Genomic DNA, 26,685 nt, shown 5'->3' with positions numbered 1-26,685 from the left:
AGATGCCTCTATGCTCTTCCAGCCAAGCTTTGATTACACAGAATAGCCTCCCATAATACCACGCCCAGCACAGCACAAGTGAGGCTCATCAGGCAGAGGCGGCCCTCTGGGAAACTACAGCATATTCTGGAGAACCTGCTTTCAGAACAGAGTTGCAGGCTACACTTATGCAAATTGGGATTCAAGATTCCCACCCACCCCCAGCTTCTCTCCCTGTTGACTCCATGCCCTTGTTTTTATTACCAGATGGAGGCATAGAGAAGAAAAAGACAACTTAATCCAGGCTGCCTGAAACACTGAGCCTGATCTCCACTACAAAGTTCCTTCAGAGTCCATTCCACTTCCTAACACTATCTGCAAAGGTTTTAAATCTTGTCTGATTGTTGACCAAATGCTACAGGATGTGTATTCAAGCCTTCCAATTTAAGATGTAGGAATATACTGAAAACCCAAGCAGATTACAGAAGATCCCAGCATTGCTCTCCTGAGTAGACATTTAACAAAAAAAAATTCCCCTCTCTTGCTTGCAGGGCCAATTTAGAAAACAAATCTAATTCTTTTATCTTGAGTAGTAACAGAGAGGGAGCCGTGCTAGTCTATACACTATCAAAACAAAAAGCAGTCAAGTAGCACTTTAAAGACTAGCAAAATATTTTGCTAGTCTTTAAAGTGCTACTTGACTGCTTTTTGTTTTGCCCTTTTATCTTGGATTTTTCCCCCACCCTCCTCAGTCTGCCTGCTATCCTTACACCAAATTGTTAGCGCTGAGCTAATCCTTGTATCCAATTCCAAATTCTATGCTGAGCAGCTTTACTCCTTAAAAGCTATTCCAGTTACTCCAGCACAAAACCACACAGCAGAACTTGACACTAAAACAGCAGCAGGCCCAAAGAGAGGATGACAGGAAAAGCAGTTCCTTTCATTCTTATTTGTCTACTCGAGACATCTGGTCTCTACTCATCTTGTAACTGGTATACTTCGCATTCCAAGTCTATAGCTAGGTTCCTTTCTCAAGAGGAATTACTAAGCCATCAACACATAGGCCCAAACACACAACAGCTCTATTTTTGCATTTATTTACCATATTCTATCTGAGAATCTCAATGTTTTACTGATTTGGCCTCTCAACCTGCGAGTAGTTGACACTTTTACCAACATTTTACACATGAGAAAACAGGAGGCATATGTTGGATTAGAACTTGGGTCACTAGCGTTCCTCCCCCATAAACCAGCACAACACCCCTTAATATGTGATCTCAATTCCATTCTAAGCAGTCCCCATGATTAAAACAGCCAGCTTTGTGACAAATTGATTGTGCATCAGCAGCAAAACAATCCCCCCAACAGGGATTATATTACACCATTGTAATAGTGTTCAGAGTTAAAAATGAGTAGCCAAGCAGAACACTGAGCAAATCAAGATGAAAGATGCCATTTCTTCGCACATACCTTAATTGAAAGCCAACAGCTAAGAGAAGGTGGTAGTTCAGTGTACCCCAGCATACAAACATGCCCCTACTGATAGAAGCATGTCCTCTCTCTACTGCTCAGCAGCAGTTTAACTATGGTTTGGTTACATGTTAGTTAAGGATCACTGGAACCAATGCAAACATTGCATTAGAAGAAATGCATAGCTCTCAAACACCACTAGGAATTTTAGACCTCAGTGCAATTGGGCGATGGTAAGCAATAACACAGCATGCATTCTGGTAACAGTGTTCTTGATAAAAATGGAACTAGTCTGGTGGTACACAGCACTCCACACCTTGTCAGTCTCCTCTAACTGAAAATAAGAAGCCACACAATGTATGCAAATCAGTCACAGCAGAGGAGATCTGTGAGATGTACCACAACTAAAAAATGGACTGCAGGAAGCCAGCTGGTGAGAGCTTGGGTACTCACTCCGGCCAGCGATTTCTGGATATTCTCCCTGGCTCTGGCAATGTCGCGTAGAATCATGCTGGCTCCGTTCTCCTGCAAACAGCGCAGAAAGAACCAAGATGTTTTGTAAAATGAGACACGAAAAATTACTGTAGGCTGCTACGAAGGGGGTGGGAGAGATCAGATTTTTTTGAAATGATTAAGTGAGCACTGGAGGCAGCTTTCCAAGAAGCATCAGATGAACACCAAGAGGTCCAGAGTGCAATGACTGCAGACTAACATTGATCGCATCATGCTATGGCTTTAGAAGAGCATGCAGAGTTTTGAGACCTCAATGGTTTGCTTTTCCCCCACTCTGTTACTCTGACAGGCCAGCACAGCCACCAGTCAGGCAGGTATCAGGATTACATCAACGCACCTCCGCAGTTCTGGTTAGGCAGCTAACTTCTTTAAGAAATTGTGTGTGAATTTCATGCTGGTGAGAGGAGGCCAAGTCCTGCAGACTGAAATCTACTTGAAGAGCGGGCGTGGTCCAGCCTGTGGCAGCGCTTGCTTCTCCACATTTGTGTGTGACATCCCCAAACTGGAGATTCCACCATGTGAGGTGAGAGTTCAGTTATCAGGGCCCAAATACTCTGTGGCTCTCAGAGACTACCAACAGGGGAACCAATGCTTTCTGATGAATGGACTTCTCTCCACACAAAACTGGGACTGAGCACTAAAACCCACTTCACACTGGGCACTAAACAGCCCCACAAAATCCCACATTAGCATGGCACTTCCAACGCTGATGAAAATTTAAACAGCTTACCGAAGAGACTTAACTGTATTAGGAAGGCACTGTTGTAACAAACTGCACCAATAGTAGTTAGCTAGGTTTCGGCCACTTTTGGCCGGTAAAGTTTCCTTCGCTGAAAGTTCCTTGTGTGTCATGTGACGTTCTAACTTTTCCCCTTTTTACTATGCAGAGCACAGTCATGCTTTAGACCCTGCTTTCATGATTTACTTACAACCTCCAAGTTTGTAATGCTACTGTAGGAATTTCTGCCCTTCAAACAAACGTTGCACAGAGCGTTGTGCTATCTCTGTGGCAGCAGAGTCAGCAGAAATGCAGTGGAACATGCCTAGAAGCTACTTCAGCTTGGTTTAAAAGCTTAGCCCAGTCACTTGACTTCAAGCAGCTTTCCATGGAATCAAACGCATATGCAGTTAACCATCCTTCACATTTTAGAAAGGGAACACTGCAGCCTGCAGTCTTACTCTAGTTGTGGGGGGTGCAGATACCTCAGGAATGTAAGTAGGAATCTGCACCCTGATTACTTTATGCTGGAACTAGTATTCGCTTGCCCTGCTCTTCCCCCGCAACATGGCCACCACTGCTTTGGTGCAGACAGGTAAGGTATACAGCATTCCATGTAGCCTACTATTAATATTACAGGGGAAGTCAGAAAGGAAGTGTGTGTCACAAGCTCTCTGAAGAGAGAGCAGCGCTGCACTCCCGTCAGGCACTCCATCTCCAGGACATTCCTGGCAAAAAGCAACTTGGATGCTCCTCAACATGGCTCCCAGGCAAAACAGGAACCTGACAGACATCTAACAGTTGCTCTTGTAGGTCAGTCCCTAGCCTACTTCCATCCTCCTGTATTTCCTCAACATTTGTCCTCAGCTCTTGTGAATGGGATACGAAAGTGCTCACTGATAGGTCACAGATGCTATATATGGCCCTGCTGCAAGTAAGGCACAGGTAGCTGAAGGATTAAGACAAATTATTCTAGACTATAGCCCAGTCTCTCCACACTTCTGTTTCACCCCAGTCACCCAGTTGACCCTCACCCTGTACACAGGCAAATTGGCTTCAGATATACCCTATATTTTGAACACTGCTTCTCAAACTGTAGCCTGCAGAACCTGGAGGGACCTGAAGCAATTCTTGTGGTCCAATGAACAAAATATTTTAAAAACTAAACAACTCAGAATTTAGTGACAGGATTCAAGAGAGAGAGAGAGAGAGAGGGAGCATCTTTTACAAATTGGTCCCAGATTACAAGAATTACTATTAAACCTTAACAAATATCTACAGGGGAGAAAGGTCATTCTTTCACCTATCAGTACTTGACGCTCCTTAGACTCCAGCACACTGCAAAAACTACTTCCACACTTGAGGGTAGGCATTACCTGTTGGCATGAAGGACTGGCAACTGGCCCATTCATCTGTTCATAGTATCTCCTCTCAGCATCATCATATTTGAATTTATCAAACCAGATCTTCTCATGCACAAGGAAGTCAGTGGCCATTTTTCTGCAAATAGGAAGAGACAACATGAGTACCTAGAAATGTTTAAGGTTAGTTGGTTGTATCACGTTCATCAGCAATGGCACCTAATTCCTCCCCACCATAGGGCTGCATTGTAGCTTTCTGCCCAGTGTCTTCCTTCCCCTCTGGTGAAAAGCTAAGTAAACAGGATCCTATTAAGAAAGCAGGGCATTCTGATCATCCACCCGCCTGCCTAATCTGCCTGTATTTAGCAACACAGCACAAAATGGGAGCTGAACATGTTCTGCTCTCTACACCTTTCCCTTGAATTAAGGCCAGCTCCACCAGGAGAGATACACAGATAAATACCAGACAATTAAAAATCCACACAAGTGAATGGTTTTAAATAATCACAACTCTTTGGCTCATATTCAGAAACTTTAAAAAAAAAAAATGCTCAGCCAGCCTTAGGAACTAAGTGCTAGTAAGAGAAGAGACATGGTGTTTTTGCCACTTTATAGCAATGTTAGGAAGCAGCACTCAGCCAGTGATGGGGAGCAAGGCAAACATACTGTTCTACCACACCCTAACCAACAGATTTCAGTCCTGGCTCAAAACTGAATCTAAACTGTGCTGTTCCACCTGCGGTACCTTACACAGTTAATGATAATGCAGTACAGACTTTCTAGATGGACAATGAGTCACTGAGTGTGCTTTAGAACTAATTTACCCAGTTCTCCCAGTTAATCCCACAATAGTACATAGCATGAAAACAGCAGTCCTGGAATTGTGTCTCCTTTCAAATCAAGAACCAAAAATTAATTGAGAAGATTGCATATTGCAGCATGGAAGATGGACCTACACATGTATTTTCAGAAGATCCTGAACTCATTGAGAAATTAAACTGTTACGCTGTTGGAGAGAGCCTTTCAGTTGTGCATCGTATTAGTTAGAAATCATCAGATTTGGCCCCTTGTGGGGATAACAGGGATGTTCTAAAATGGCTATGAAAGTGGGTCTATCTACTGTGGCAACAGTACATTCAGCGGCAAAGAGATTAACTTAACATGGGCATGAAATAAATAACTTCTGAAGGCTATTTAACTTCCCAGTGTACTAGGGGAAAAGAGGCTATTACAAGAATCTAACACAGAGGACATCTAGTTATGTTAAGGGCACAGTACAGGAGCAAAAGATGAACAGTTTAAGAGGGTAAGAGGAGACTAGAAAGCAGCATCTCAATGAAGTAACAGCAATTAAAAATCCCCATTGTGAGAAATTTAAGCTGGAACATTGCAACAAAGGACCTCAGTGAATATAAAGGGCATCACAGATCTTTTATGAAAAGTTTATGCTGCTCAAATGCCTTAAAGTATGGACCATTGATTCATGATTCAGCCTAGACCTTTGCAAGCCACACAAATCCTCCAAAAAACATCTCCAGATCAACAAGGGTTGATTAAGTAATGCTTTGTACTATAAAATTGTAAAAGTATCAGTACAAACATCAACCCATTCAAAAAGAGAAGTGTCAAGACATACTTCCAGAAAACGATCTCAAATTCTGTAATGCCTCACCAAAGCTTGTTCTTCTGCATGAGACTGCCAGCCACATACACACACCAGTTTAACACACACAATCTGAGTTATGCATAGGCCAATCATACACTGAACATTTTGTACAGTCAATTTTCAGTTCACAGGGAGAGTGTTATACAAATTCTCTTAACTTCATCTGACCACACAGAATACTATTCAAAGTCAGTGGATCACAAGCATCTCCTCAAAAAGGAGAAGAAAAGAAGATCTATTCTCTGTGCAATCTGAGACTAATCTAACTCCCACTGCTGGACTATAAAGCAACAAATACCAGATTTTGGATAAGCCCGCTGAAATAGTTCAGCAGGTAATATGGCCTCTGAGGACAAGTCTACGTTATCAGGAAGATCGATCTACATGAAGCAGCTTCAGTTACTTGAGCTGAAGTTGATGTACTTAGGTCTACTTATTGCAGTGTCTTAACCAAGGTGGGCTGGCACACCTGTAGTGAAGACATGCCCTCAAAAGGCAGAAAAATGTCAGATCAGTGAACAGAATGCAATTATGTAAATTTCAAGTACAAGATGCACTATTTCACATCCAGCAACACAAAAATACTGTTCTGCACTCACGATAGGCAACTTTATTTCCAGCCTTAAAACAATTACTGTGCTAATTAGACTAATCACAGCACCAAGAACTATGAACATTTTCTGCATTTTAAAAACACATCTCCCTTCCCAGCTCCTATATTTAACTATTATAAATCTAATTCACCTTCCTTACACCCAGATTAAATAGTCACCTTCAGACAGAACAGTTTATTGGATTAACAAAACTAGCTTCCCTCAGCTGTGCACAGGAAGTACCAGCTGTCTCCTGACAAACTTTTGGCCTATTTAATAGTCAAATAGCACCTTTCATCTCGAAGGATCCCACTGCTTCTCTACAGATTTCTTATACACAGTGCCACAAAAAGCATCTATTTTTGGGTGGATGCCAACTAAAAATTGTATGCAGCGAGTTCTGTGGAAATTTTGCTCCAAGCCCTTGGAGCAAATCCATTCTCTTGTGAAGAATGAAATGGCATCTTTATACCCATGCACACAAAACGAGATCTATTCTAACGGTCTGATAAAAAAAGCCACTGCTAAACCTGCCTAATATGGAATTTATAAACCTAAGAATGACGAAGGGCTGACTCATCTGTGACAGCCCCAGAACTTTGTATAGACAATAGGGTCACAGTCCTCCACCTTTTTGCTGGTAAAGCACTTTGGAAACAAAGGCGCAGAGCTAGAATCTTTTAGTTGGAGCACAGGATTGTGGATCAGAACTTTCAAGTCAAGAGTTCTAACCCCCCCGTTGACTTCAGTTCTTTCTCATCTCGAGGAAATTTAACTTCTCCGGCTCGGCTATAAAATAATAAATAACCACATCACAGGGGTGTTCAAGGATTAATTATCATAACTCAGAACGGTCAGCTACCTTAAAGGAATGCCCTCTTCAACAAACCTGCCGGTAAAGTGAAGCCTGACTAAGATTCAACAGTATCTCTAGCTAAACAACTGGAGGCTTCTTCCTATAGCACCATGGTTGTGTCTGGCACTACAGACCCACAGGGAGCTTGCCTTCTACATATGAAAATTCTTTTAGCTCAATCCTGCACTGTAAATTTTCTGAGTTTGAGCGTTACCCCAGAAAAAACTTTTCCTACTTAGTTTCTGATGAAGGCACACTTCCAGTACGAGAAGCAGGTTGAGACAGTTTGGCTAGTGAGAGTGCTGGAACCCTTGCACTGTCTTGTCTGCTCAACATTTTCAGGGCCTCAGATGCATAATACTGCGATTCAGCGCTGTCATATGCAGGTTTACTAAGCCACACAGGCTCACTGTCTTTGTGCAGGAAATAGCAGGTAGGTGAAGGGCACTCAGCATCTTTAGGAAGGGGAGGGTTGGTGGTGAACTCTACACATCGGGAACTCATTCGTTTCCCAGGACTGCGGCCAGTCTTCTCCTTCCGGCTGCTCTTTGAGGCTTCAGGACGGCTGCGCTCTCGTGGCCTCACTTTTCCTGGAGGATGCCCATCAGTCATGTTCTCATAGAAGCATTTCTCAGCATCATCATAAATAGGTTTCTCCAGCCACACCTCCGAGATCAATGCCTGCAAGCTCAACATCTGAGGCTTGCCATTTACTGTCTGGTGTGCAGGACTGGGCAAACTGTTACAGAAAGAAGCCCCAGAATGAATCACAACATCTGTTGACAGGCATGGTGTAGCAGGGGTTGCAGGAGTAGACAGAGCTGTTATATAGCCTTCATCTGGAGTTCTTTGATCAACATCACCGTAGTTGCTGTTCCATCGTACAGATGGAAGATCTAGGAAGCATGGAGGAACAAAAGATTGAGACCTTTCAACAAACACCTTCTCTGAATCATCAAAGTTGAACTTGTTGATCCAGACATCCTGGATGACATGATGACAGGCAATAAGACTGGTATGGGTGCAGTGCAAGGCTGGCTTTTTGGGCTCATGCATAGCTTGTACAGCTTCTTCTGATGAGCACGCTAATGCTGGCTGCTCAGCACCCAGTTCAGTTTCAGAGGCCTTCTGGGTCAGGTCATCTGCAAGTTTCTTTCTGAACATGGTTTCAGCGTGATCGAAGAAAGGTTTGTCAAACCACACATGATCAGCTAGTAAGCCGGCCAGGACAAAGTCTACCCTGCAAACCAAACTGCTGGTTTTGGGAGACCGCTTCCTTTTCTTCTGCTTCTTCCCATTTCTAATTCTTTTCATGTCTTTCAATTCACCCTCGAGAGGCTCATCATGGCAAACACTGTTCATGGCCTCCACCTCTTCGCACTTTTCAATGGCTGAGGCTGCCAGCGTGGCTTCTCTTTCATAGTGGAGCCTCTCCGCTTCATCATACTTGTGCTTGTCTAACCAGATCTTTTCTGGTGGGTATGGGAGCTTCCTTGTCCTCATCTTCCAAAGAGTGGCAGCATTAAAAGATAAGCAGAATAATGTAGTTGCAACGTAACTAAACATGTCAATGGCACATAATAGATTTTTGCCATTTCATATGTACTGCAAAGATTATATATAGACACAACATAGTTAAAATATATTAAGAAATGCTTATATGGGCATTTAATTTAAACTTCCATTTCATTGTTCACACATTTCAGTAAAACAGAATTAGGCTACCTCTGTGTCTAATCCCAGTTCAAAATTGACCTCTTCCTCTGTTAACGCCCTTTTTAATTAAGTTATCTGACTCCATATTCACATGTGGTCTGGCCATAACAGTATCAATCAAGTCCTCAAAAACTAAAGCCATGGACTCCACACACAGTTCACACTTTACACTATAAGGTACAGATCTTGTCAGTGCTGTAGACCGAACTTGAATTTTTTTTCCAGAGTTTCATTGTATAGAAGAAGGAATTTTCCAAATCATCTATTAAGCACCAAAAATGTGCTATATACCTAACCTGAAACTGGTATTTTTGAAAAACTTGCTTAAAAAAAATCTCTACTCATGAAGATTTTTTTCCTGTAATCACTGATATAGGACATTCTGTATTGTGCCTGACAGCTATGAAACCAGCAGAGGGAGTAAAGGAAACTATTCAGAGTTGCAAAATTAACTGAGCTGGGATGTTTATGTATTTTTTTCATAAAATGGGTTCTTGAAAATGAATTTGACTTTCTTCAACTAATGAAGTTTTTCCTTCATAGGGGATGTGCGCTCGTTATTAGGTTGAAGTAAGGCTATATATTTGCAATGGGCTCCTGACTGTCTCAGAAACCACGAGTATCTTAAATATACTTTGCGTCAAACAACTCTGACACTCATTGGATTTCAATTAAAAATAAATTACGGGCAAATGCAAAGGCCAAGAGTTTAGAAAGGGGTCTCGGGGTACATCTATTAACCTTTATTATGTGACAGATCTATGTACAATTTTATGCTAAACTTTATTAAATGCTATGGTTTCAAATGTAAATCAATTAAAATATCCCATACGAAGAGGTATAATAAATGTTGCATTTGTTTGGCACGGGAGTCTTGTGCTTCAAATAGTGTTTATAATCCACTATGATGTCAAATTTGGCTTCCAAAATTACAAGCTACTGCAGAGATTTTCCGAACTGCAGGATTTATAGCAGTGCTCAGAAATCTAGCTAGTGGTTAGCCACCAACATTTCAAGATACATTAGTAAAAGTGTATTGAATTATGCACGAATCTAATTTAAAATTAAATAGCTGAGAAGTCAGATCCCTCTTTGCTTACCTGCCAGTCTTAGTTTCAAGATTCTATTTCACTCTGCAATTGTTGATCAAATCAGCAACATCTAAAACTAAACATTTTCCAACCTGCCATTAGGTGCAGATTGTAATACCAACAGTTGGAATAACAATCAGAACTCCTATTTTAGGACGTGACAGATGAGTAAGAGGGTCGGGGGGGGAGGAGGAGGAGGATTAGTATTTTCAAATATAAGTGCCCATTTTAAACCTACATTTTGTAAATTTTTACATAGACATATTGCAAACATCTGTAGCCTGAATACAGTATTAAAAACCACAATTTAAAAACCCATTCTTGCTTAAAATAAAAACTGATATTATAATTTTCTAAGAGAGGATGATGAACAACTCTTGTCCAACTGAAAATCTAAAAACATTCTCAATTAAAATATCAAAATGGGACATCCTGAAAGTCAGGCAGACTTACTAAAAAAATTAGTGTAACTGGATTATTTACCTATGGGTATTAATACACATTTCTTACTACCATGATACACCTGTTTCAAAAAGTGAAATAATCCTTCTTATTACTCTCCAGGTCAAAGCACCCCATTAAGTTGGTGATAATCAAGCACCAACTGTATGATCTGGCCATTGGAACAAGTCATGTTGTCACAGCTTCCTTGGCATTGTGACCAAGCAGGCAACGATGACATCATGTCATAGGCCTATGTCAGAACAAATGCAAGTTGCCTAAAAATGGCTAAAAGGTTGATCAGGTGCACAAAGTACTCTATCATGTAAAGAGGACCATATCGCACACTTTAATTGTAAAAACATGGTAGTCTAAATTTTAGTATCAGATTTCTGACTTGTAAAATATTTTACTTATTAGTCTTTGTACTCTTAGCAGGCAAAAAAAGAACTGTCTCCTCCACAAGACAAACACTGGAAAGCTTCCAGAAACGGGGTATTTGACTGTTTACAGAGAGGAACAGTTTTGCACAGGAGCTGTCTTCCAGTGCATACGAAGAAAAGTAATAACCTGCATTTTGGTTATTGAGCAATAGGTGGAAAGGTAACAGAGAGGAAGCTGTGCTAGTCTATACACTATCAAAACAAAAAGCAGTCAAGTAGCACTTTAAAGACTAGCAAAATAGTTTATTAGGTGAGCTTCCATGGGAAGAAGTGAGTCTGTCCCACGAAAGCTCACCTAATAAACTATTTTGCTTGTCTTTAAAGTACTACTTGACTGCTTTTTGTTTTGATAGGTGGAAAGGGAGAGAGAGGATTATACAAAAAAGGATGAGTACTTTTTACAGCCAGCGATTGTTTAAAACTACCATGATTCAAAATTAAACTACAATCTTGCTAAGGTTGTATATAGCTTTGATCATCTTAAGTGTACAAAATGCACAAGGTCCAGGGAAAGTGCATAGTTGGCTTCGCATGTGACTAAGATGGATAGGACAGTGGCTATTAACCTGAACTTGTAACTGGTATAGCTCAATAAAGGCACTGAACTGGGAGCTTTGGACATTGTGATTGTACAAAAGGGGTTCTAGACTAACAATAGCAGGTTGTTCATTGGATCTGGATTCTCCTAAATGATACCAAGAACAAATATAGGCTGGAAGTGAGTAGAGAAAGCCTTCCATTAAAAAAAAGACTGTCAGGTCAATCTGTTGCAAGCAAGTGCCAGTTCTGCACCTAAAGGTCATCTTCAGGTTACAATTCTCAGCTACCTCACAGACAAGGGAAAAGTGATATTTCCTGCACAGCAGATAAAAGGGATAAATAAATATTCCTTTGTCCAGTTTAACTAAATTAGTAACAATTTCAAATGGACTCTGTTTAATCAATCAATCAATGCAGTCACAGTCATTGTAATTTGAAAACAGGGGTACATGTATATTATGTATTAATAATGGTACTTTGGATACAATTAATAGAGAAGTGTCAGCATGTTCTCATACAACATGAGAGACCTTCCTCTCCAAATAACTGAAACCAAAATGAACTGTTACGCTTTGAATGGTAATCTCCTGTAACTTCACATTTCTATCAGAATACAGAAAACTTAAAAATTGAGAATGACCTGTTTATAAGCAACAGGAACAAAATCCTGCCACCTATACATACAATCTAGTGTTTTCCTGGAGAAATAAAGAAAACAAAAGTAACAAAATATTGATCAGTAAGTACTTACTTTTTTAGTTCCTGGGACAGCATTAAGAAATAAAGTTGGGAAAAAGTGAGAAAGTTTTATTTCTAGAGATGCAGAAAAGTGACAGCACAGTTAAATGAGTTGCATACCATGCAGGATATTACTTGCGTAAAATGTTTTAAACTTTCAAGAGAAATCAGTCAACAATACAGTTTACTGAGAAGGTATGAGCGCTTACTGTTAGTATTTAAATGGAACTGAAGCCTCAGAGGAATAGCCACGCTTAACTGAAGCTTCACTAACAACAAGCAGTCCTATAGCACCTTAGAGGCTAACAAATGTACTGGGTGAATTTTTCATCTGAAGAAGTGGGTCTTACCCACAAAAACCCATGACAATAAATTTGGCATTGTCCAAGGTGCTACAGGGCTGCTTGTTATTTAAATGGAACTATATGCATATAGATCTAAAATTCAATTGCATTCGTTTTAAATAAGTCAGCATTAAAAATATATGTATACACTAGATTTATTACTCCTGCATACTTGATAGGCTCAGGCTTGGATAAACTACAAATGTCTGCTGAGTACCCAGAGCACCTTGGAAATGTTAACTCACTTGTGTTAACTGGCAAAAAAAGGCCCGTAGCAGAATTTTGGTAAAAAGATTATAAGAACAGTTTCTACAATAAATCTAGTTCTCCTAAAAAATTAATAGGTCTTCATTTTAGTCAAGACAGGTTTTGACATAAACAAGAGATACATATTTGGATATCAGTAAAACAATTTTAAAGTTCATTCCTTTTAAACACCCCACCTGCGGGCCACGTGAAGGCTGCTTAAAATGTTTCAGTCCCTTCCAGCACAAGACAGACTTAGCAGAAACCAACTTTTTATTTTTATACAGAAAACACTAGTGCAAAGAAACATCTACCCAATGGGAACAGCATGCAGCTAATTACAAACATCCCAGACCAGGTCTGAGAAAAGCTCAGCTTCATTTATTTCAATGGCATGTTAATGCTTAAGGCATTATAGTTTATTATTGTTGTAGCTATAGCAGAGAGTTTACCATCACAGTAAGATCTCTAACATAGCCATTCTAAGCCAACAGCATAACACTGTTCACACCCACACTTCTATCAGTGTAACCTGTCACTCAGAGAGATGTCATAAGTTATGTCAATGCACAGTATCGCCCAGTGGTTCCTAACCTTTTCATTAGTGCAGACACCAATCACTGCCCCCCCACCCCCAACTGTTCGCAGATCCCCATCAAAGCCAATTCTAGCCTCTATGGACACGTCATCAAATGAAAAACCACAATATAGATTTTCGGACAGCAATTAACAATATTAGTGGAAAATATTTAAAAAAAATAAACTGTAAACTTGCATTTTATTTAAAACCTATTTTCTATAATAATTTTTATTTATCTTATTTTTTTTCCCACCAACCCCCTGCAATACCCTTGTGGACCCCAGATTGGGAACCACTATTGCAGATATAGCCCAGGACACTAACAGTCAGACTTGCATATTAAAGCAGAAAGGGTTTTGTATTACCTTGTGAAGGTAACCTTGAGTAGTCAAGACAACTGGTAACAGCAACTTTGTGACATCTCTGCCCACAGCTATTCATTTCACTTACATGAGCACTAAGCTTTACAATTACAAATGATCTTACTGTAGTTCATGAATGATCTCCACAACAGTTCCCATTTCTGAGTACATATCAACAGTAGAAATCTGAGACATGAAGAGCCCTACTCTACACTTAAATGCAAAAGAACAATATCCCTTTATTGTGCTCTGTGAACTGAATATGGTTTGTTCATTTCTTATGCATTTCAGTCATCATAGGTAGTCTAGGAACCACTAATATTATCTACGACATGTACCTACGGCAATATAAACATGCTTGCAGACTAGTCAAGAAAAGTGAAACAATGCATGGTCTTGCAGCAGAGATTGGATAGTGGCCTTCCTATTATCCATGCCACTGATAAAGAACAGACAACCATTTAAATGGCAGCACAAAGCATACCAGCTACTTTGTTCAGCTTAAAATATCAAAAAAGCAGTGGTACGATTTATGATGATTAATAGTTATCCGAGTTACACAGAAAAGTGCAGTGTAAACATCCCATAAACAACCTGGGAGAAACACTAACAGCCATCTGAATGCTCTCTGGTCAGCTTCATTTTCTGTTTCTGCTGATCACCACTTCTTGGCTTTCAGAGACTAATATAAGGATGTCACACTGGGTTTCCAACAATGCAGAGGAAAGCATCAATGAAAAAAGTGATGGAAACACTTATATCGACGTTTCATAAAACTCAAAATAAGCTTTGGTCTTAAACTTGTTTAGCTGTATTATTCCTTTACTTTGTATGACAGAAACATTCCTCCCAATCCCACAACAGCTGTTGTTACTGGAGGGAGATGTGCTTTTCAAAATCCACAGTCTTAAACTGTGCAAGATTAGCAATTAGCTCACTGTAATTCCCTACACTTGAGCCCATTGATAATGAAATAAAGGTGAATCCCAAATAGCTTCACTGTCATGCAATATGAAATCTGATTCTTTCACAAGATGTACCTTTATGATGAGGTAGATCCTGCTGCACATGTTGAGTCATCCCCCACCCAGTTCTCCACATCTATCATCATTCTGGACAGAAATCTGTTTCTACTCTTTGGCAGCACTGAGCTAGACAAAGCCAACAAGGATTATACCGAGACTACTCATGCACCCTTGCATGTCACATCCATCCCCCAACAGAATCTACTGAAAGCTAATCTCAGCAACAGCCAGGAGACTAAATGTCAACTACAAGTTAAAACCAAGAGTGGAAAGAATGAGTTTCTAAACCCGTTTTACTGTCAGAAACAAAAGATAAAGACAGAAAGGATGATGTCCATTAATGCTGGTCTGCTGTTCCCTTGCCCGACTCTTCTCCCCACCTTCCCCCAAAAAAGGCCAGCTAAGATATGCCAGCCCTGCTCTAACGGACTCCTCCTTTCTCCTAACACAGTAGAGAAGAAACCAGGATTGGTGTTGCAGTCTCTCTGTTCCCAGCCCAAACTTTGGTAGTTCAATTACATGCACATAAGCATGAATCACATTAGTCAAGTGTCTGATCCCACTAATGAAATTACCAATTCAGCTACCAGCAGAAAAGCAAGTCTGGAGATACCTGTCACAGGGAAAGAAACGCTCCATTTGCTCCTCCAGAGAAGTATGTAGTGCTGCAGAAAATCAGAAGTGGGAAAGGATAAGTAGCAAGTTCATAAGAAAAAGTAATTGAGCTAATATCAGAAAATGAATATAGTGAGGAAACAGAGAAAAATATACCTGTAAAGGAAAAGAAAAAAGCCAGGCAAAGGAAAAGAATGTGTACCTGAAAAGAAAGAGAAAATTGAGCAGGGAGACACAGCACATAACCAGAGAAGGGAATAAGGAGTATCTGGCTCAACTCAGTGGTACTCTTCAGCCTGTCTGAGACAGGATAGACTTTTGAATGTGGCAATTCCAAAATTTCAGGGAACATTCTAGGCACCAGTGGGCTCAATACTAAAAATTTTGCTACAAATCAAACACACAGAACACAGTCCCCAGCATTTAGTTAGCAGAACCTGTGGTTTTAAACACATCTATAATTATCTCCAAATAAACAAACCGTTTCATAACAGCCATTACAGGGAGAATGCCAGAAATCACCGAGACGGGGACTTGCAGGATGGAACAAACAGAGTTTATGTAAGAACTAGAGAATGTGAGGAGCCCCTTATGAGTGAAATGAACTAGGACTACTCACGCAAAGGACACAACTCTCTAGGCGCTAACTATAGTTTGAACAAAAATAAACTAGGATTAAATCAGAGAAAACAGAGTTAGATTGCAACACATCTACAGAGGATGAGAGGAACAGCAGCATAAACCTGGAAGGTTCAAGGCATCCTGAACCGTTACAGATCTAAGAGAAAGTTGTGTTTGATCAGCACACCTTGCCGGATCAGGACCTTTTTCAGAGACTGCTTTAGGAAGCTTCAGGAAGGTGGACCTAGATTCAGGGAGCTAAAGAACACAGAGCAAAAGATACATCAGATGCCCCCTGCTTTTGCTTTCTCAGCTCAGAAAGCCTCACATATCAGCAGAAGTTACCAAAGTGAGAGCTACTGAAAAGTGAGTCAGCACTAGAGAGTTCACACACCTCTCATCTCCCATCACGTAGAGGCTTTGGTCAACTGGCACACAAGACAAAGCACCCTGGTTGTCCCAAGCAAACAAGGTCATGCTCACACTAGGGCTGCAGGGAAAGAGGAAGATTCTTTGCAGAATCTCCTTGGGACTACTATCAGAGAGGTAGCGTGTTTCTCTGTATCTTTGAGACCAACAAGAAGCCCTGGGGCACCTTATAGGCTAACAGATATTTTGGAGCATCAGCTTTCGAGGGCAAAGACCCACTTCATCAGATGCGCGAGTGGGGGGGGGGGGGGTCTTGAGAGACACACGTATGAGCACCCCCAGGACCTTGCTCACAGCATAGGTCTGCAAAGAAAGGGATTATTTTGAGAGATAAGATCCCTGCTGCTGCTACTGGCTATCTTCTCCCGCCCCCCGCCCCCATGAGCGCCACAGCAGGGCTCCCAGACGACCAGGGAAGCAAGAGAGGGACAGGCTGGCGGACAAGAACAAACAATGATGCTCATGGGAGGCACAAAAAACCAGAATCCCTCCTCACCCCCGCCAACTGCAGGCGCCTCCCCACAGCAGAGCTCCCTCCTCATAAGAGGGTCGATTCTCTACGGGGTGGGGTGGGGGCCCTCAGGCCGCCACCAAGCACGGGTGAGATCGACACTTCACACCTACCGCCCCCCATAGAGAAAGCCCCTAACCCCCCACGCCGCCCCTCCCCCACCTCTGAGGGGAGCAGGGAGCTGCTCACGTTGGGGGAGGGGAAGTGCCGGGAACCCACCTCAGCCCCGGGAACCGTCCCCACCACCCATGCCCTCAGCGCCCTCGAAGAGCGGGGCGGTGGCGCCGCCCGGCCCGGCCCGGCCCGGCCCAGCCAACAGGCCAGGCCCCCCACGGGGGCCACTACTCACACAGCAGAAAGCTCCGTTCCACTCGGCCTCCGTCAGCGGAAAGGAAGCCGCGCTGGCCGCGCGGGGGATTCTGGGTCGCGGCGCCAACCACCCGTGGCGGCAGGGAGGGGAGCCGGCGGGCACAGGCGGGGACGAGTGGAACGGTCCTGGTGAGAAGCGGCTCTTTGCTGCGCAGGGAACGGCTCGCTCTGTGGAACTCCGCCCCTGGGCTGCGGAGAGTGGGGCAGGCCGGGGGAGGGCAAGAGCCGGCCGCCAGGAAGTGAGACACATGAAGATGGGGCACCCCCGCCTGGCACCATGGAGCATTCCAGCGAGAAGGACGGGACGCCGGCTCTCGGGATTGCAGCCCGCCGTAGGTGGAAGAGTCCAACGGGAGGAGGGGGGAAAGAGGACGTTCCACCTCGGAGGAGGGGGTTAGCGCATGCGCGGTGGCTGCCGACCCGCCCTATCGGCGCTCAGGGACCAGAGAGGAGACAAAAGAGCTAGGCTCCCCGCCCCCACCCCCGGCTATAACGCGCCCCGCCGGGCCCGGCCGGGCTCCTCCGTCTCCCCGGGCGCGCGCAGGGCCGGCGGGTTTATGGCTCCCAGCGGCCGCGGCCCCGGCGCCGGGCCCCGCCATGCATCCCGCCGCTCGGGCCGGGTCGGGCGCTGAGCGGCCGCAGGCAGCGCCCCGCATGGCCTGCGGGCAGGACGCGCTGCTGCCCCCGGCCGCCGGGGAGCCGCCGGCGCTAGGCCCGCGGGAGCCGCCGAGGCGCAGACGCTGCCCGGAGGGTCCGGGCGCCAGGAGGGCCAGGGGGCGGCCGGGCGGCGGCCGGGCGGAGGCGGGCAGGCGGGAGCCGTCCCCGCTGCGGCTGGAGCGGGGCGAGCCGCGGGTGGCGGCGGCGGCGGCGCGGTGCCGGCGGGGCGGCGGGCCCCCCGGCGGGCTGTCGGTGAAGATGGCCTTCCGCCGCGCCTACTCCATCAAGGACAAGCTGCAGGCCATCGAGCGGGTGAAGAAGGGCGAGCGGCAGGCCTCGGTGTGCCGCGACTTCGGGGTGCCCGGCGGCACGCTGCGCGGCTGGCTCAAGGACGAGCACAAGCTGCGCTGGTTCCTGGACCAGCTGGGCGGCGAGGTGGGCACCCAGCGCAAAAAGATGCGCCTGGCCAACGAGGAGGAGATCGACCGGGCCGTCTACACCTGGTTCCTCACCCTGCGGCAGCACGGCGTGCCGCTCTCCGGGCCCATCATCCAGGCCCAGGCCGAGGCCTTCGCCCGCCAGATCTACGGCCCCGAGTGCACCTTCAAGGCCAGCCACGGCTGGTTCTGGCGCTGGCAGAAACGACACGGCATCTCCAGCCAGCGCATCTACGGCGAAGGAGGCGGAGGGGGGGACCCCGCCGCTCCGGGGACCCCGCCCCTCAAGGCTGAGCTGGAGCCCGGGGCCCCCTCTTCCACCTTCCCGGACCCCTCGCTGCTCCTGCCACCGCCGCCTCCTCCGGCCGCCGCGGTTCCCTCAGACGGGGGAGGCTACGGGGACGAGCAGATCTACAATGCCAACGTGACTGGTCTCTACTGGAAGCTGCTGCCAGGCCAGGCTGGGGAGCTGCAGGCCCGTTCCCCCTGCTTGCCGGCTCTGCCCCGCCGGAGGCTGGCGGTGAAGGAGCGTGTCACCGTGCTGCTGGCTGCCAACCTGACTGGCTCGCACAAGCTGAAACCGCTGGTGGTTGGGGGCCTCCCAGACCCACCCAGTCTGCGGCACCACAACCAGGACAAGTTCCCGGCCTGCTACCGCTACAGCCCTGAGGCTCGGCTTGGACCTGCCCTTCTCCGGGCCTGGTTCTTTGAAGACTTTGTGCCAGGAGTCAAGCGTTACCTGCGCCGCAGCTGTCTCCAGCAGAAGGCGGTGTTGCTCCTCAGCAGTCCCCCGCCACCTTCCGGCGCTGGCCCCGAGGAGCCACCCCAGCTGCAGACCCCAGATGGCTCTATTCGAGCCCTGTTCCTCTCCAAGGCTGCGGCAGGGGGTGGCTCAGCTGGAGGGGGAGGCCGGATCCCAGCTCCGCTGGAACAAGGCGTGGTGTCCTCCTTCAAGCAGCTTTACAAGCGGGAGCTGCTCCGATTGGCTGTGTCCTGTGTGGCCAGTGGTGGAGGTGGCCCAGCTGGGGGGTCCGGCCCAGCTGGGGGTGGGAGTGGCCCTCTGGACTTCGTACGCTCCTTCCTGCTCAAGGACATGCTGTACCTGGCTGGCCTCTCCTGGGACCTCATCCCTGCTGGCTCCATCGAGAAGTGCTGGCTGCTGGGACTGCGAGCAGCCTTTGAGCCCCAGCTTGAGGAGGAAGAGCAGGGAGAATCGCTGGGCGGTGATGGAGGTAGTGGAGACAGCAAGGTCTTCAGTGACCTTACCCACCTGGCTGCCCTGGCCTACAAGCGCCTGGCACCTGAGGAGGTGGCTGACTGGCTGCACCTGGATGATGCAGCGCCAGGCATGGAGGGGGAAGATGTGGAGGGGGATGAGGGACTTGGAGGCTGCCTGGGGGATGAGGAGGAGGAGGCAACAGGGGTGGGCGAAAGGAGTGGGGGAGGCAGTGGTGTGGAGGAAGGAGGGGATCCCCCATTGCCCACAGCTCAGGAAGCCATCCGGGGCTTGGAGACAGCTCTGCGCTGGCTTGAGAGGCAGGATCCCCAGCAGGTGGGGCCGCTCAAGTTGGTGCAGCTCCGCTCCCTCATCAGTATGGCCCAGCGGCTGCACAAAGGGAGTAGCTCAGACTCATAGGGGGAGCAAGGGGACCAGAGCTGGTCAGCCACCTACTTCTGTACCTTAGGGAGTGTAGCCCCGAAACTCCCATGGAATGGAGGGGAACTAACCCCACTCTGCAATGGGACTGACAATGGGGAGGCCAACCCTGCCACCCATCCACAATAGGAAGTGGGGTCTCATGCCTCGTGGCACTGAGAAGTCCCAACCCTTGGGGCTACCCACTGCGAGGTCACTGCAGGGTAATGCTCTACCTCCTGGGGCTAATAAGGGGGACCAACTGCTCACAAAATGCCATCACTTGAGGGCTGTTCCTCGCTCTAAAGATCATTAGGAGGTGCTATTCCCTGCTCCATGGACGGAAGGGGATAATCCCGACTCCCAACATCAGCAGATTCCCTCCCACAGCCCAATGGAATGGAGGTGGGGGGACCTACCTCTGTATTCGGCGTCACTGTGAGGTGTGGAGCATGGTGGGGGCTTGCACTCATCCTCCTGGGATTGAGGTCCCTGCGAAGGGCTGAGCTGGGGGCTGCAGATCAGGGGGAACAGAGGAGGGGATTCTCCATGGCGTGAGTGGGACCAGCAACGGCAGCGTTGCGAGATGAACAGCAGTGCTAGTCTTGCTGGAAGGGGGAAGGGGCCGTGTGTGGTTTCTCACCAGGAAGGAAGGCTCTTTCTTCTCAAGTTGCAAAGAGGAAAACAAATGCTGGGTGAGGAGCGAAGTTAAACCAGTAACTTGGCTGCAGTCTCCCGTATGGAGGTGAATCCTGGCAGCAGCCTCTCTGTCTAGACCTGAACCATCAAAGGACTGTAACTGCTACCAGCCATCGACTTGGGTATCGTTTTGTTCACGCTCTGGAATGGGCTGGTCATTCATACCATCCCCAGCTGCTAACTGGTTTCTTGTTAGACTAGGTTAGATTCAGAATTGGGGTGGGCTTGACATGCACTGGATTGGAACCAGTACACTCTGGGCTGGAGGTATTCTTAATAAGCTACTGGCCACCCCAGAAGCTGGTGAGTTAAGGTAACCTCCATGGTGACTTTGTATGCGAGGGCTGCTGTCGCTTTTAAACAATGGCTACCTAAGACTTTTTTAAAAATTAATTTTTTTTTTTTTTTTGCAATCTTATAGCAAAACAGCTAAGCCTGGTGGCTAGGAAGAGAACAAATATCCCTTCCTCAGTGGGTCATTCTGCAGGTAGAAGATTGTTGGATTTGCCTCTGTAGCAGCTGTCCATGAGACCGCTTGTAATGTGTCCTGCAGCTGGGGTGAGGCAGAAGTTGGAGAGGCCCATGATGATTTTTTAAAAAGTAGAGGAATAAGCTTCTAATTGGAATCTCTTTTTTGTCCTGATTTTTTTAAATTACTCTTAGTCTGGCTATTTAGTAAAAATAAAATATAGTTAGTTGAACAGTCCTGTGCTGGGGCAGGTGGGGATGGGTACTTAGCCATCTTTTCCATCTCATAACAAAGCAATTTCTATGCCACTTTGAGGAGTTTTGGTATATTGTTCCTTTAGCAGGATGTATAGCGACGCAAAATAGATTTTAGTGTGACTTTTCAAACAATGTGGCAAGTAAATTTGATTTAATCCCTGAAATTGCATTAACTGCTCAACTGTATGTGATTCTCCTAAATTTGTTTTGGTAGGCAAAGTTATCTGTTTAAAAAAAAAAAACCACTGGCTACTCTGAAAAAGAATCTCTTGAACTGCGGTTCATCTTTTGCTTCTGAGCCCATGAACTAATTACTGAGAGTTGTTTACAAAATAAAATAGCTTGAGAGTAAGAAGAGTGAATAAATGGATACAGTTGCCTTATAAATCTGGTTTTCTCTTCTATTTGGAGAATCAGCTCCAAACAGTATACTTTAAAGCTGCCATTACACCTTCTGCTTTGGAGTAGCTTTATTAGGGGGAAGGTGAAGACAGCCTGCTAGTAAATGAAAGACAGTTAATTTAAGAAACAGAAGAGACACAAAACTAGCACAAAACTGAAAGCAGGATTCAGATTACCAGGAAGCTCTTCACAAACAGAAAAGTAAATTCTGCTACAGTAACGATAAGCACTTTAGATTACAGGACCCTCAAGCACTTTTTAAAAAAATCTACATTTTTCTTCAGTTTGGGCTTTCTCCAGAGTCAGGATGTGGAAATAGTCTAATAAGTTTCACATTCCTTTGTAATCAGTTTCCAATTTTTCAGGATCGCATGCAGGTGTACCGCAGTGTTTGGGTTGTGTATGCTGACTGCGAGAAAGCTTTAAGTTACATATTACTGCCACCAACTGACTGATCTTGATTATTTAAAAATCATTTCTATTGGGTTTTGTAATTGGTTTTTTTCCCCCAAAATTTAGATTTTAGCCCTAAGTTACCTGACTCTCACTTGAAAATAGGTCACCAATCTGCATATTTCTGAAATATATTCTTTGGCCCAACACAGAGGTAATGTAAAATTTTATGGCCTGTCTTGTGCTAGAGCTCAGTCAGACTAGGTGATCTAATAGTTCCTTTTGACCTTAAATCATAGAAAATTAGGGTTAGAAAAGACCTGAGGAGGCCATCTGGTCTCACCCCCTGCTCAAAGCAGGACCAGCCACAACTAAATCATCCTACCCAGGGTTTTGGCAAACCTGGCCTTAAAACCTTCTAAGGATGGCGATCTCACCACTTCCCGAGGCAAACCCTGTTCCATTGTTACCCCCACCATCCTAGTGAAGTAGTTTTTCCTCTTATCTATCCAAGACCTCTCCCACTGCAACTTGAGGCCATTGCTGCTTGTTCTGTCATCCATGAATCTCTGTGAAGATTTAAAATACTGCTCTTTGAAGGAGCACTGGAATTCTGTGAGACAGTGTCTCACGTGCCACTGTTACTTAGGGATGGGGAAAAGGTACTATTTACGTGTAAAAATTGCTGTAAAAATTATGAACCAACTACAACTTCTGGTTTCAGAGAATTGGACTATTTATTGGGAAGATGGAAGTTGTTGAGTCAAGCTGTTGACCCTGTGGCAGGCTGGCTGAGCTTTGTTATTACTAATTTCCTTTATTCTTGAAATTGGCGGGGCTGGTATGTGACAAACGATTATAAAAATGGCCTTGGTGTAATCCCAGTTTCAATGAAAGTACCAAAGCCAAACATTCTCTTAGGACTTGAAAGTTATAAGACAGACTTATGGGCAGTGCTGGGGAGGAGCCAGTCGTCGTGGTACATGTTGGTACCAATGACATAGGGAAGGGTAGAAGAGATGTTCTGGAGGCCAAATTTAGGTTACTAGGAAAGAGACTGAAATCCAGAACATCTTTGGTGGCATTCTCTGAAATGCTTCCAGTTCCACGCGCAGGGCCAGATAGACAGGCAGAACTTCAGAGTCTCAATGCGTGGATGAGACGATGGTGTAGGGAAGAGGGGTTTAGATTTATTAGGAACTGGGGACACTTTTGGGGTAGGGGGAGCCTATACAGGAATGATGGGCTCCACCTAAATCAAGGTGGATCCAGACTGCTGGCATTAAACATTAAAAAGGTCGTAGAGCAGTTTTTAAACTAAGAGGTGGGGGAAAGCCGATTGGTGCGGGGGAGCACCTGGATCGGACGGAGACTTCTCTTACACGAGGCTCCATAGATAGGGATTCCCTAGAAGTTAGTCAGATAGGGAACGTTGGAAATAATATATGGGCAAGATCAGATGTGAAACAATCGCATATAAAAAAATCCAACCCGTCTGTGAAAGGCAGACATATAAATAGTGGTAGTTTTCTAACGTGCTTTTACACTAATGCTAGGAGTCTGTCTAATAAGATGGGTGAACTGGAGTACCTCATATCAAAGGAGGAAGTTGACATAATAGGCATCTCAGAAACATGGTGGAATGAGGACAATCAGTGGGACACTATCATACCGGGATATAAATTATATCGGAAAGACAGAACAGGTCGTGCGGGTGGCGGAGTGGTACTATATGTGAAGGATAATATAGAATCAAATGAAGTAAAAATCCTAAAGGAATCAAAATGTTCCATAGAATCATTATGGATAACAATTCATTCCTCTAATATGAATATGGCATTAGGAATATATTACCGACCACCTAACCAGGACAGTGATAGTGATGCTGAAATGATATGGGAGATTAGAGAGGCTATCAAAATAAAAAACACAGTAATAATAGGAGACTTCAATTATCCCCATATTGATTGGGTGCATGTCACCTCAGGACGGGATTCAGAGATTAAATTTCTTGATGCCTTAAATGACTGCTTCTTGGAGCAGCTAGTACAGGAACCCACAAGGGGAGAGTCGATTTTCGATCTAGTCTTGACTGGAACGCAGGATCTGGTCCAAGAGGTAACTGTTACTGGACCGCTTGGAAATAGTGACCACAATATAATAACTTTTAATATTCCTGTGTTGGGAAGAACACCGCAGCGGTCAAACACTCTGGCATTTAATTTCAAAAAGGGGAATTACACTAAAATGAGGAAGCTAGTTAAACAGAAACTAAAAGGTAGAGTAATTAAACTAAAATCCCTGGAAGCTGCATGGAAACTGTTTAAAGACATCATACTAGAGGCCCAACTTAAATGTATACCCCAAATAAAAAAACACAGTAAGAGACCTGACAAAGAACCACCATGGCTAAACAGCCATGTTAGAAAGGCAGTGAGAGAGAAAAGGGCAGCTTTTAAAAAGTGGAAGTCAAATCCTAGTGAGGAAAATAGAAAGGAACATAAACACTCCCAAATTAACTGTCATAATGTAGTAAGAAAAGCCAAAAAAGATTTTGAGGAACAGCTAGCCAAAAATTCAAAAAACGATAGTAAAATGTTTTTTAAATACATTAGAAGCAGGAAGCCCGCTAAAAAAGCAGTGGGGCCCTTGGATGATAAAGATATAAAAGGAGCGATCAAAGAAGACAGTGCCATTGCGGAGCGATTAAATGATTTCTTTGCTTCAGTCTTCACGGCTGAGGATGTTACAGAGGTTCCTAAATCTGAGCCAGCCTTTTTAGGTGACAAATCTGAGGAACTCACTCAGATTGAAGTGACATTAGAGGAGGTTTTGGAATTAATTGATAAGCTGAATAGTAACAAGTCTCCAGGACCAGACAGCATTCACCCAAGGGTTCTGAAAGAACTCAAATGTGAAATTGCGGAGTTATTAACATTGGTTTGTAACCTATCCTTTAAATCCACTTTGGTACCAAATGACTGGAAGATGGCCAATATAACACCAATATTTAAAAAAGGCTCTAGAGGAGATCCTGGCAATTATAGACCGATAAGTTTAACATCAGTACCAGGCAAATTAGTAGAAACACTAGTAAAGAGTAAAATTGCAAGGCACATAGAAGAGCACGAATTGTTGGGCAAAAGTCAGCATGGTTTCTGCAGAGGGAAGTCGTGTCTAACTAATCTGTTAGAATTCTTTGAAGGGGTTAATAAACATGCGGACAAGGGGCACCCAGTAGACATAATATACCTAGATTTCCAGAAAGCCTTTGACACGGTCCCACACCAAAGGCTTTTATGTAAATTAGGTAGTCATGGGATAGGAGGAAAGGTCCTTTCATGGATCGGGAATTGGTTAAAAGACAGAAAACAAAGGGTGGGAATAAATGGTAAATTTTCACAATGGAGGAGGGTAACTAGTGGTGTTCCCCAGGGGTCAGTCCTGGGACCAATCCTGTTCAACTTGTTCATCAATGATCTAGAAAATGAGGTAAGCAGTGAGGTGGCAAAGTTTGAAGATGACACCAAGTTGTTCAGGACAGTCAAAACCAAAAGGGATTGTGAAGAACTACAAAAAGATCTCGGCAAACTGAGTGATTGGGCAGCAAAATGGCAAATGAAATTTAATGTGGGTAAGTGTAAGGTAATGCATGTTGGAAAAAATAACCCAAATTACACGTACTACATGATGGGGTCAAATTTAGCTACGACAGATCAGGAAAGGGATCTTGGAGTTATAGTGGATAGTTCTCTGAAGACATCCACGCAGTGTGCAGTGGCAGTTAGTAAGGCAAATAGGATGTTAGGAATTATTAAAAAAGGGATCGATAATAAGACAAAAGATATCATACTTCCCCTATATAAAACTATGGTACGCCCACATCTTGAGTACTGCGTGCAGATGTGGTCTCCTCACCTCAAAAAAGATATATTGGCATTAGAAAAGGTTCAGAAAAGGGCGACTAAGATGATTAGGGGCTTGGAAAGGGTCCCATATGGGGAGAGGCTAGAGAGACTGGGACTTTTCAGTTTGGAAAAGAGGCGATTGAGGGGCGATATGATAGAGGTATATAAAATCATGAATGGTGTGGAGAAAGTGAATATAGAAAAATTATTTACCTTTTCCCATAATACAAGAACTAGGGGACACCAAATGAAATTGATGGGTAGTAGGTTCAAAACTAATAAAAGGAAATTTTTCTTCACACAGCGCACAGTCAACCTGTGGAACTCCTTGCCCGAGGAGGCTGTGAAGGCCAGGACTCTATTAGGGTTTAAAAAAGAGCTTGATAAATTTTTGCAGGTTAGGTCCATAAATGGCTATTAGCCAGGGATAAAGTATGGTGCCCTAGCCTTCATAACAAGGGCAGGAGATGGATGGCAGGAGATAAATCACTTGATCATTGTCTTCTGTTCTCCTTCTCTGGGGCACCTGGCATTGGCCACCGTCGGCAGATGGGATGCTGGGCTCGATGGACCTTTGGTCTGACCCAGTATGGCCATTCT

At 44.7% G+C, this 26,685-nt stretch overlaps 2 protein-coding genes across 9 annotated transcripts in view; one reads left to right on the top strand and one right to left on the bottom strand.

Moving 5' to 3' along the window:
* Window positions 1-17,337, bottom strand: part of EEF1D (eukaryotic translation elongation factor 1 delta) — a 39,295-nt gene extending 21,958 nt beyond the window's left edge. For 2 of the 8 annotated variants that reach the window (XM_074986545.1, XM_074986546.1), the window contains exons 1-3: window positions 7,392-8,659; window positions 4,057-4,180; window positions 1,903-1,974 (exon numbers count right to left, since the gene is read on the bottom strand). In XM_074986545.1, coding sequence (XP_074842646.1) covers window positions 1,903-1,974; window positions 4,057-4,180; window positions 7,392-8,659 — 1,464 coding nt within the window. Of the gene's footprint in view, window positions 1-1,902; window positions 1,975-4,056; window positions 4,181-7,391; window positions 8,660-15,295; window positions 15,348-15,453; window positions 15,500-17,207 lie in introns of those variants that run through there. The other 6 variants (XM_074986548.1, XM_074986550.1, XM_074986551.1 and 3 more) reach the window with 6 other exon arrangements.
* A 351-nt stretch (window positions 17,338-17,688) lies between these two features.
* TIGD5 (tigger transposable element derived 5) lies at window positions 17,689-25,490 on the top strand. Its single transcript, XM_074986555.1, has one exon. The coding sequence runs from the start codon at window positions 17,825-17,827 to the stop codon at window positions 19,955-19,957; it is 2,133 nt and encodes a 710-aa protein (XP_074842656.1). The 5' UTR covers window positions 17,689-17,824; the 3' UTR covers window positions 19,958-25,490.
* The last annotated feature ends 1,195 nt before the right edge of the window (window positions 25,491-26,685 follow it).

Source organism: Carettochelys insculpta, chromosome 2 (genome assembly GCF_033958435.1).
Source record: "Carettochelys insculpta isolate YL-2023 chromosome 2, ASM3395843v1, whole genome shotgun sequence".
NCBI lineage: Eukaryota > Metazoa > Chordata > Testudines > Carettochelyidae > Carettochelys > Carettochelys insculpta.
This window is presented reverse-complemented; position numbering and strand designations above follow the sequence as displayed.

Coding starts and splice junctions, on each gene's coding strand:
- TIGD5 (XM_074986555.1), top strand. CDS start 17,825: ATGCATCCCGCCGCTCGGGCCGGGTCGGGCGCTGAGCGGCCGCAGGCA.